The sequence below is a fragment of the Oratosquilla oratoria genome, chromosome 19, assembly GCF_046742065.1.
Source record: "Oratosquilla oratoria isolate Oo_2021 chromosome 19, ASM4674206v1, whole genome shotgun sequence".
Lineage (NCBI taxonomy): Eukaryota > Metazoa > Arthropoda > Malacostraca > Stomatopoda > Squillidae > Oratosquilla > Oratosquilla oratoria.
The window spans coordinates 42,427,526-42,440,025 of NC_134795.1; the positions used below are offsets into that span (position 1 = coordinate 42,427,526).

Consider the following 12,500-nt stretch of genomic DNA (forward strand, 5'->3'; position numbering starts at 1 on the left):
AGTCAACCAACCTGCAGACTTTCTTATTGATTTTCCAGGAGGCTTCTTCAGGACATAGAGCAAATCGAATCAAGTGTTTCACCCATGACACCAAAAAATGCACTAGTGCAGACTATGCAGGGACTGATTACCATTTGCCGCTACTTGTTCAGAAACGCTGACTTCCATTATGTCCTGCTGCGTGAGATCCAGAGTGACCGCCTTGAGGGGGAGTTCTCAGTCTACCGTCAATCAACGTGTGCAAACTCTTTTATGACCACTGGGGATGTGTTCTCCGCATGCAAGCAACGCCTCACGAGATATGCTGCCGTAAACCTCCAGCCCATCGATGTCCACCCTGTGTCGAGGGAACATACCTGCTTGGGGACTACAATTGACCTAGAGGATGCAGTCTCTATTGAGAGGTGCACCACAGATGTGACACTGACTGTAAATGAAGAGTAAAGCAGAGGAATGCAGTCCTTCCCCAGACCTCTGTAAAGAAGGCCAGGTTCGCTGATTAATCGCTGCAGTCTGGTAAGCTTTTGCTTCTATGTCTGTATATTTGTGTGAATGTTTGTTTGTTTGCAATTACAAAGGTTTAACTATAATCCATTTTGTAAAATGTAAAACAACAGCAACTTGGGTTCCTTTAAAGTTTCCACTAACCTCATACAATAACACATGATAAGTCCGGCTAAAATTGGTATTTCAAAGCATAACAGTGCCTTAAAAATAATTTTTTATATCACTATAAAATTTTATATTAACTTATACTGCATTGAATAAGTCAATAGTTGATAGATTTGTCCTATATACAATGTTAGGTTTCTAGTTTTGATATATTTGTCCAATATAAAATGTTATGTTACAAAGAAAGCAATGGTCTCCGCTAGCGGAGCCAGGAATCTGGGTGTGCACGTTCTGTATAATAGTAGTCCTTCATGTATATATATATATATATATATATATATATATATGTATGTATACATATTAGTAAAGGAAGGGACCAGGTTCTCAGTAATACACGTGGAGTTAAAAACAACAGCAGTGTTGTAGCTATTCAATTTTTTCTTTGTATTCTCGATTTTCCTGATTAGAGATTTTCCATTAACCGGGTGAATTGAAACTAAGTATCTATATTCTTCTATTTTTTTTTTCTTATTTGAGTTCAACGTTTCGTCTTAAAGAAGACATTCTCAAGAGTAAATTGAAATAGAAAAAAGTACATAGTTACAGTAATGGTGACAAAAGTTACATATATATAGTAGAGCTGACAATTGTGTGCAAATAAATAAGAAGACTTACGTTTAAAGGGAAGAGAGAAAGAAAGTGACAAGTCGGGGTTGACCGATGTATATATAGGCCTAAGATCAGGTCAGACAAAAGAGGTCAGAGAAAAAGGATCTCAGAGGTCAAGGGGTAAGGGGGTTGGGGGTAAGGGGAGTGTTAGGCGGGTGTGGTCACCGAGGGTGAGAGAGGAGGTGGAGGTGAAGGGAGAGCGGGGGTAGAGGGAGGGGGATTTTTATTTCTATATAATGGGATAGTAGAGATTAAATTGCTCTGGATGTTAATGACTAGAGCTTTGTCTCTAATGTGAAAGGCTTCGAGTAATTGTAGTCTCCTAGGGTCATCACTCGATCCAATAATTTTGGTGTTATTGATCAATTCATCCCTTCTGAGTACAGCGCTGTGTAAATTTTTATGATGCTCTTTTATAGCTCCCTCTTGTAGATGTAAGGATAGGCGACGGCTGACTTTACATCTAGTAAAACCAATGTAGGTGTGAGAGAGAGGCTTACAATCCCCTGTAGAACAACAATATTGGTACACTACATTAGTTTTAGATGTGAAGTCTGATCGCCTAGACAAATTGTTTGTTATGATCAGAGAGGAAGTTTTAGGATTTTTGTAGTAGATGAGAACTCTGATTTTGTTGTTCTCATTTGTAGGAAGGCAATTCTTATGAATGGTATCCTTAATAACTTTTTCATATTTCTTGTAATTACGAGTAAAGATGTTTCTGTAGTATATGTTGATGTAGTTATGATTCTGTGGTTCTTTGATTGTGAGATGGGATTCTCACAAAGAACCACAGGAAAATCGAGAATACAAAGAAAAATTGAATAACTACAACAATTCTGTCGTCTTTAACTCCACGTGTATATATGTACACACACACACACACACACACACACACACACACACACACACACACACACACACACACACACACACACACACACACACACACACACACACACACACACACATATATATATATATATATATATATATATATATATATAATATATATATATATATATATATATATATATATATATATATGTATATATGCTGGGACATTGTGTAAAGTTGATAAAGGTGGGAAAAAAGTCACGGATCTAGATTCGAAATTTTGAGTTTCTTCCTGACCAGTTTTCTGACCAGTTTTGCTCTATGCTTCTTCAGAGGAATGTGACTCTGGGGTGAAGCTGGCGGTATACATAGTAAGAAAATAGCCGCGTTTCCTCCTTGGAGGTGGGCTCCGTTTATTGTTTTTAATAGAGTGTACATTAATATACAATATCTGACATCTATGGTTAAATAACTACATTGTAAATTATTGTGCACTGTATTAAAAATAACAAACGGAGCCCACCTCCAAGGAGAAAACGCGGCCCTATGCTTACTATGTACAGAGCCAGCTTCACCCCAGAGTCAAATTCCCCTGAAGAAGCTTAGAGCAAAACTGGTCAGGAATAAACTCAAAAACTCGTAACTAGACCAGTGACTTCTTTTTCCATCTTCATTATATATATATATATATATATATATATATATATATATATATATATATATATATATATAATATATACATATATATATAATATATATATATATATATATATGTGTGTGTGTGTGTGTGTGTGTGTGTGTGTGTATATACCGTATATATATATATATGTGTGTGTGTGTGTGTAATAAAACCACTTGGAAAATAAAAGATAAAGTGACCGAACGTTTTCGTCTATTCAAGACATTTTCAAGGTAAAATGTCTTGAATAGACGAAAACGTTCGGTCACCTTTCATTTTATTTTCCAAGTGGTTTTATTACACATTTTGTGAATCACGTGTTTTTGTGATTTATTCGCGTATATATACATAAATATATATATATATATATATATATATATATATATATATATATATGTGTGTGTGTGTGTGTGTGTGTGTGTGTGTGTGTGTGTATGAGAAATTCGCTAGTGAATAGCGACATCAATCAGATAATTTTTATGGCCGTCGCGTATAGAACTCGAACCTACCGCTCTGACGCCAAGAGGCTCCTGAGACAGTGCCTTAGACAGCTTAACCACTGATGGCTAAAACTCCCTGAAATCGGAACGCTACTGGTTTCCGAGATTAGGAAAGATCACTGCTGCTATTCATATTCCTTTTCCACCAGAGAGCCAACCACACTCGTAGCAGTGGGTAAGGACCAGAACGAATCACTTTCACGCTTTTACCATTGTAATCACATAAAAAAATCGCTAGTGAACAGCGACATTAATCAGATATTTTTCATGGCGGTCGCGTATAAGACTCGAACCTACCACTCTGACTCCAAGAGGCAGCAGTGAGCTTTCTTAATCTCGGAAACCAGTAGCGTTCCGAGTTCAGAGATTTTTAACCATCAGTGGCTGAGCGGTCTAAGGCACTGTCTTAGGAGGCTCTTGGCGTCAGAACGGTAGGTTTGAGTCTTATACGCGACGCTCATAAAAAGTATATATATATATATATATATATATATATATATATATATATATATTATATATATACACATACATATATATATATATATACATATATGTATATACATATCTATATATATATATATATATATATATATATATATATATATATAGACTGTGGAGGCGAGTTTATATATATATATATATATACAGTTTATATATATATATATATATATACAGTTTATATATATATATATATATATATATATATATATACACTGAATGGTCAACATTGCAGATATTAAATTTTTTTCAACCACATTAAATTTTTTACTTTAATTCCATGTCATCACGATCTAGACTGACAATGCGCTCGACGGAGACATATGCGGAAACTAATACGTAGTGAAGCCAAGGACTCGAACTCAGCTCCGACGTACCAAGTGAACAGTGACTCTAACCATTGCACCATCAAGAGAGATATAAGTTGAGCACAGTTTCTTATACTAGTATGCTCGAGTTACATAAACATACACGAATCTTATGCTCAACCCATCCCCGCTATGATGGTGCAATGGTAGTATGTACGCGTGGGTAAGTGTTATACACACACACACTAAATGGTCTCCAGTGCAGATATTAATCTTTTTTCAACCATATTAACTTTTTCACTTTAATTCCACGTCATCATGATCGAGACTGACAATGCGCTCGACGGAGACATATGCGGAAACTAATACGTAGTGAAGCCAAGTGTTCGAATTCAGCTCCGACGTACCAAGTGAACAGTGACTCTAACCACTGCACCATCAAGAGAGATATAAGTTGAGAACAGTTTCTTATATATGTAGACTCGAGTTACATAAATATACACGAATCTTTTGCTCAATCCATCCCCGCTATGATGGTGCAATGGTAGTATGTACGCGTGGGTAAGTGTTATACAAAAACGCACACTAAATAGTCTCCAGTGCAGATATTAATCTTTTTTCAACCACATTAACTTTTTCACTTTAATTCCATGACATCACGATCGAGACTGACAATGCGCTCGATGGAGACATATGCGGAAACTGATACGTATTGAAGCCAAGGACTCGAACTCTGCTCCGACGTACTACGTGAACAGTGACTCTAACCACTGCACCATCAAGAGAGATATAAATTGAGCACAGTTTCTTATATTTGTGAACAGTGACTCTAACCACTGCGCCATCAAGAGAGATATAAGTTCAGCACAGTTTCTTATATTTATATGCTCGATTTATATACATATACACGAATCTTATGCTCAACCTATCCCCGCTATGATGGTGCAATGGTAGTATGTACGCGTGGGTTAGTGTTATACACACACACACTGAATGGTCACCAGTGCAGATATTAATCTTTTTTTCAACCACATTAACTTTTTCATTGTAATTCCATATCATCACAATCGAGACTGACAATGCTATGATGGTGCAATGGTAGTATGTACGCGTGGGTAAGTGTTATACACACACACACTGAATGGTCCCCAGTGCAGATATTAATTTTTTTCAACCACAATAACTTTTCCCTTTAATTCCATGTCATCACGATCGAGACTGACAATGCTCTCGACGGAGACATATGCGGAAACTGATACGTAGTGAAGCCAAGGACTCGAACTCAGCTCCCATGTTCCAAGGGAACAGTGACTCTAACCACTGCGCCATTAAGAGAGATATAAGTTGAGCACAGTTTCTTATATATGTAGACTCGAGTTACATACATATACACGAATCTTATGCTCAACCCATCCCCGCTATGATGGTGCATTGGTTGTATGTACGCGTGGGTAAGTGTTACACACACACACACACACACACACACACACACACACACACACACACACACACACACACACACACACACACACACACACACCCTAAATGGTCCCCAGTGCAGATATTATTTTTTTTTCATCCACATTAACTTTTTCACTTTAATGCCACATCATCACAATCGAGACTGACAATGCGCTCGACGGAGACATATGCGGAACCTGATACGTAGTGAAACCAAGGACTCAAACTCAGCTACGATGTACCAAGTGGGTAGTGACTCTAACAACTGCGCCATCAAGAGAGATATAAGTTGAGCACAGTTTCTTATATTTGTATGCTCGGGTTACATAAATATACACGAATCTTATGCTCAACCCATCCCCGCTATGATGATGCAATGGTAGTATGTACGCGTGGGTAAGTGTTATACACACACACACACACTGAATGGTCCCCAGTGCAGATATTAATATTTTTTCAACCACATTAACTTTTTCCTTTGCGACTTCCATGATGATTCTTTCCTATTATTATTCTCAATACTGCCTATGCCAACCGGACGACAACCAGGCTTCTTATCCAGCGGGATAAGTCTGCACGCTGTGTATGCCTCCAGGTGCTGACAGTCTTCAGTCACCAGTTTCTTCGCCAAACCAGCGATGGCCTCCTGCAGTCCCCCCGCTCCCGTTACAAATAGGCTGGTCCTAAGGAGACATTTTCATCTAGATGCATCTAAGCCCGATGGTCCCGCCGCTCCCTGGGTGTGTAGAGCAAGGTTCCAGATCCTTTCTCTTGTGATGCTGTGAAAGAGTACCTCGTGGGGTGGGAGGTAGTCACCACTGAATTTAGAGACCAGGTTTGCTGGTCTTGCTCTCAGGGTCTTTAGCATTTCCTCGTTTAGGGGTAGAACTCCAGGGTCTTCATTCTCCCCTGCAAACGACCTCATGGCAGCAGAAACCTTTCCCTGCCTCATCTTGTCTTCTGGACTTTTCTTTCTGTTGGTGCTCTTGTTGAGTCTTTCTTGGATAGTCTCTGCTTCCATCAACAGTTGCTCCACTTCTCCTTTTCCCCACTGTTCCATCCTCCGTTGCAATGCCTGGACATTCTCCGAGTGCTTAGATTTTCTGTGGGTCCTCTGACATGTAAGGTGTGGAAGGATGACTAACGTTTTGAATACCATCGGGGCGTAGGAAGATGATATATGGGTCATTTCCTCTATTAGGCCTTTAATTGCATTGCAATTAAGCGGGGTGAAGAGGTTTCCTGGGATAAGGCAAGTATCCTGTTGTATGCATCGTCCAGCCACTCCTTAACCTTGGGCTGGTGCCTTGTCTGCCAGAACCTTCCCTCCTCTCTCCCACTCTGCTGCTCTTGATGACGTGGGCTTTCGTCCTCCGACCTCAAGTTCGTGGGATCACTTCCCTCTTCTGAGTCTCTCTTATTCACATGACCACCACCCACATTAATCTCCATCGCATCGCTCCCATCCTCCATATTCTACATATCTTCTCCCATTTCACCATTCCCCGCTTCCGGTGGTTGTTGCTTCTCTTGATTTCTGCAATCCCCTCCTCTTCTGCAGTTTGTGCATTTCCTTCCACTTTTGACGCATGCGCATTGTCTGCAATTTTGCTGTGCAGATGCACAAACGCAGCATGTTTTGGCGACCATCTGGGTGGGACTCCTAGTCCTTGGGTGACTTAAATGGACAGTGTTAGACTTTCCAGTCCCCACCTGTGCCAGCCCCAGAGCACAGCCTCTGTGTTAGTTTAAATACTTCCAATTGGCATTTTATGTTCGTCCCCTGGTTTGCCAGTACCCAGCTCTCACATAATAGATCACAATTTCACCTCATATTTATCTAAGAGAACTCATGCAGGTCTGAGAGAAAGCGTAGGATAGCGAGATATATATAAAGCATTTAGGTAGGAGGGGTGAGAGAGGTAGGGGTGCCCGCGAATGCAATTGCGCATATATAATGCGAGGGGCAGCTAGGGAAAGAGAGCCAGGGCTTGAGATTTGATAGTAGTTATGTATGATGGATATAGATTTAGAGGGAACAGGAGGAGAGAAACGCAAAGGGAAGTTAAGCGACAGGAAGGAGAGGGAGGAGGGGGAGGACAGGAGAGGGAGATGGGAGAGGGGGTCAGGAGGGGAGTAGGAGGAGGTGGATGATAGGAGGGGATAAGAAAGTAAGAGGCAGCGTGAGGGAGAGAGAATGGGAAAGATATATATATATATATATATATATATATATATATATATATATATATATACATAAATATATATATATATATATATACAGTATATAGATAGATAGATAGATAGATAGGTGGATATGTATAGCGAGAGATATAGGATGAGACCGACAGACAGACAGAAATAGAGAGAAAGTGTCAGAGACAGAGCGAGAGAGGGAGAGAATTTTGAGAGAGAAATAGTAAGGATGAGAGAAGTAGATGAAGAGAAAGAGGAGGCGAAAGAAGGAGAAAGAGAGTGGGAGAGGGAGACAGGTGGATGAACAAAGAAAGAAAGAGAGAGAGAGAGAGAGAGATAGAGATAGATAGATAGAGAGAGAGAGAGAGAGAGAGAGAGAGAGAGAGAGAGAGAGAGAGAGAGAGAGAGAGAGAGAGAGAGAGAGAGAATAAGGGGAGAGAGAGAGAGAGAGGGCAAGTGAGGGGGAAAGCAGATAGATGGGAGGGGAGAGGATACAAAGGGAGAGAGAGATAGGGGAAAAGGAGAGATGGAGAAGAGAAGATGGGGTGAGAATAAGGATTGTAAAATAGGAAGGGGTTTAGCGGGTGGGTTGCGGTTAGCATCGGCTCTCTTGGGCTGCGGGGGGATAAAGGGGGTGGGAGAAGGGAAGAGGGGAGAGGGAAGAGGGGAGAGGGAAGAGGGGACTAACGTCTACTGTAGGTCATAAAATTCTTATTGTGCCTTTAGCTGCATGTTGACATGCTAGACACCGCTCACGAACCAAAATTTTGCATACGGACGAATTAGTAAATAAACCTGTATGGTCAACAGCTGTTTATCTCTCGTTCACTGACAAAACGCATCATCTGCGGTTATCTACATTTTTGAGCTTATATCTATCTCTACAATTATTCATCAAGTATACCTTAAAATCAGGCTTGTGTAAATGCCCTGTGTGAACTTTACACAGTCTAGTCTCCTATATCATATTTATCTCTACCCCACCATGCTCTGGAGCTCCCGTTAAATCCTGGCTCTAAACTTGTGGCTCTTGAATATTTTTTATAGAGAAGGAGAGGAGAGGAACGACAGAAGGAGGGAGAAGAAGAAAGCGAGCGAGAGAGAGAAACAGATATATATATATATATATATATATATATATATATATATATAGAGAGAGAGAGAGAGAGAGAGAGATGGGGGAGAGGACCGTGAGGGAGCGAGGGAGATATGAGGGAGATATAGGCAAAGATAAAGAGATACAAGTCATAATTTATAGTTGTTTTTTTATCAATGCATCCAGGCTTGTATGAAGAGGATATTGAGGATAAATATGTGAATTCATGCTTTATGCATTAAAATTTAAAAAGAGATGAAAGAATAGTAAAGAACGATGATAAATGAATAAATAGATAAGTAAATAAATAAACAAATAAATAAAAAGATAAATAAAGAATAATTTAGCTGAATAAATGAGTAAGAAATAATGATAATAAGTAAATAAGAAATAACAGAATTAAATAAATAAATAAATAAGTACAAATATTTAGGAAAGGCGATAAGGTACCTTAATACATCTTAAAATATCTTAATATTTCTGCTTTAAGTGACGAATACCATACACACCGTTGTGCTCACTACTACTACTACTACTTCTACTACTACTACTACTACTACTTCTACTACTACTTCTACTACTACTACTACTACTACTACTACTACTACTACTACTACTACTACTACTACTACTACTACTACTATTACTACTACTACTACTGCTGCTGCTGCTACCACTACTGCTGCTGCTACTTCTACTACTACAGCTACTACTACTACCACTACTACTAATACTACTACTACTACTACGACTACTACTACTACACGTACTACTACTACTACACCTACTACTATTACTACTTCTACTACTACTACTACTACTACTACTACTACATAATATATATAAACTACTACTACTACTACTACTACTACTACTACTACTACTACTACTACTACTATTATTAAAGGTGTATTGAATCATTGAGTTACATGTGCCCCATAGGAACTTTACCTAAAAGGTTATGAAGAGATGTATAATACATACTGTTATGTTCTAACAAAACAGTAGTTGGTTGTGCACTCTTTATACATAGTAAAATACTTACCACATTTTCCTTCACTCTGAACTTCGATATGCGTCTTAGACAGACAGGAATGCTGGATGAGTGCACATTCGCTGTCGTAGGTGTCGTGGTCATTGCCGCACACTGGCTTGTACTCCCCTATACATGCAGGACACCGACATTCCGACTGGCCGTAGCGCTCCACGCAGACACCCCCGAATTCACATTTCTGTCCCTCACACGGTCCTCTCGAACCTGTCAAATTAGTGTTTTTATTGGCAAACACGTTACCAAACATAGTATAGACGGCATCTACACTATTTCATCCTGTATAAGCTTGTACTTGGAATCTAAAGAAGCAGAAAGGAGAATTTTAAATGTGTTTGAGATCAAGTTGATGAATAGGGTGAAAAGTGAGGAGGTGAGGAGGCGGGCAGGAGTGGATAGAGTGGTGGTAAATAGGGCTGTCGCAAGAATACTGGAATGTTTTGGGCACATGGAAAGGATAAGTGAGGAAAAGCAGTCAAAAATAATGTGGAAGACTGGAGTGGCTGGCGTAAACGTGTGGGGCGGGGTGAAGACCGAGAATGAGATGGACGGATAGGGTGAGGGGGGCTTTGAGTAAAAAGGGAAATGTCTGTTGAGCAGGAAAGGGAGAAGTCAAGAGAAAGGAGTGAGTGGAGAATGGTTATGGATAGATTATAAGCTGATGTGGCACACTTACCACACATGCCTACGTAGGCCAGACTGACAGAGAGCTGACGGGTGCAGACTTCCTTCTCCAGGTGGCAGAGGGAGTTGTAGGTGATGCCATCAGTGCCACATACAGGGATGACCACTGGTTGGCACCATTGTGGACATTCGCACATGGCAACGCCATACTGGTTTATGGCGCACTGTTTACCGCCAGAGCAACGCACTGCTGAGCACGGGTTTTCAACTGCAGGGGCAAGTAAAACAAGGTTATACAATTATATAAGCATTGTATAAGCTAAATTATGAAATGAAAATGAAATACAGATTACAATTTCTTTAACTATTGGGTCTCCTATTCGAGAGTTTACACCTTGCCACTGGTGGTTAGGCTTTAGATTTTTAGAAAAATCTGAGTGCGAGAGGGACTTGGGAGTTCTGGTGAGTCCGGACCTTAAAACCAGGAAGCAGTGCATTAGCGTCAGAAATAAAGCTAACAGTACATTAGGCTTCATTGCTAGGACGGTAACGAATAGAAGTGCAGAGATAATTATTAAACTCTATCTAGCGATAGTTAGACCCATCCTTGACTATGCGGTAGTTTTTGTCTCCGTCCTACAAAATGGACATAAATTCACTAGAATCAGTACAGAGAAGAATGACCAAAATGATACATAGACTCGGAAATTTGCCTTACGAAAAGAGGCTTAGGCACCTAGACTTACACTCTCTGGAAAGACGCAGAGTGCAGGGTGATCTAATAGAAGTGTTCAAGTGGATCAAAGTCTATAACAAGGGTGAAGCAAACAAGGTCATCATAATAAAACAACAGGGCAGGACTCGCAGTAATGGGTATAAACTGGACAAATTTAGATTTAAGAAGGAAATAGGCAAGAATTGGTTTACTAATAGGGTGGTCGATGAATGAAATAAACTTAGCAACCATGTAGTAAGCGCTGAAACTATCAGTTGTTTTAAAAAACGATTAGACAACTTTATGGATGGGGATGACAGGTGGTGATGGATACGGAGCTGCCTAGTGTAGGCCTTATGGTCTCTTGCAGTCTCCTTTTATTCTTATGTTCTTATGTAAATAACTACGAAAACTATGTAAGCTAGAAAAGTCTCTCCAGGATCACACATACTAAACAAAAGATGAAACAAAGATCACCTCGCACACACTGGCAGTTGCAAAACATATTTCTGGCATGTCCCGAATGGCAAACATGAAAAATCATCATAGATGTATGATATACTGTCATAATGACATTATAATTTGTTGGGCATCCTATATTGAACTAGAAATTGTGTGAAGAGAAGGTGAGATTATACTGCTATAACATCTTAACCCAACATAGATAGTGCAGCCCAAGTTATTACGGGTTTTCCTGATAGATAATTACCACCTACAGTTTCAACCGAATTGCCTCGTGTGCTTAAAGGCATTGGTTCACCAAATGTAATCAGTGTCCAAGTAGATGCAAGTATTGGGCCATGGAACAACTAGATGAAGATGAGGGGCTATATACATAACGTCAGAACAGTTACAGAAATCCACAATCTGGAGAGTTTGTTTCATTCGTGATATCCTGGAACTAAACGACGTCCGAGGTGAGGAGAAACCTAATGAAACTACAAAAAAAATTCTACTATAGAGACAGAGAGAAGCAAAGGTCTATGATGGCAAGATTTCTAATCAATATAAAGACTGCTAGTTACATGATTAAATTCGGCAGTCTATTAGCTAAAGTTTATGCTATGAACAAGTTTTAGGGAAACAGCAGATGCTATTTTTGAAAGATAAACACTTATACAATCAAATGTAGAGACAAGAGTAAAAAGTATATAAAAAGGCGACCATAAACTTGATCATAAGCTTGATCATAAGCTTTTGATGTACCACAATCCGGCCAGTAACTTTATTTCAAATGTTAGAAGAAAACGAGAA

At 39.6% G+C, this 12,500-nt stretch overlaps 1 protein-coding gene across 2 annotated transcripts in view; it reads right to left on the reverse strand.

Annotated features, from left to right (window-relative positions):
• The window catches only part of LOC143035857 (agrin-like), a 986,526-nt gene that overhangs the window by 225,846 nt on the left and 748,180 nt on the right, over positions 1–12,500 (reverse strand). For both annotated transcript variants that reach the window (XM_076202950.1, XM_076202949.1), the window contains exons 4-5: positions 10,584–10,799; positions 9,902–10,114 (exon numbers count right to left, since the gene is read on the reverse strand). In XM_076202950.1, coding sequence (XP_076059065.1) covers positions 9,902–10,114; positions 10,584–10,799 — 429 coding nt within the window. The remainder of the gene's footprint in view (positions 1–9,901; positions 10,115–10,583; positions 10,800–12,500) is intronic.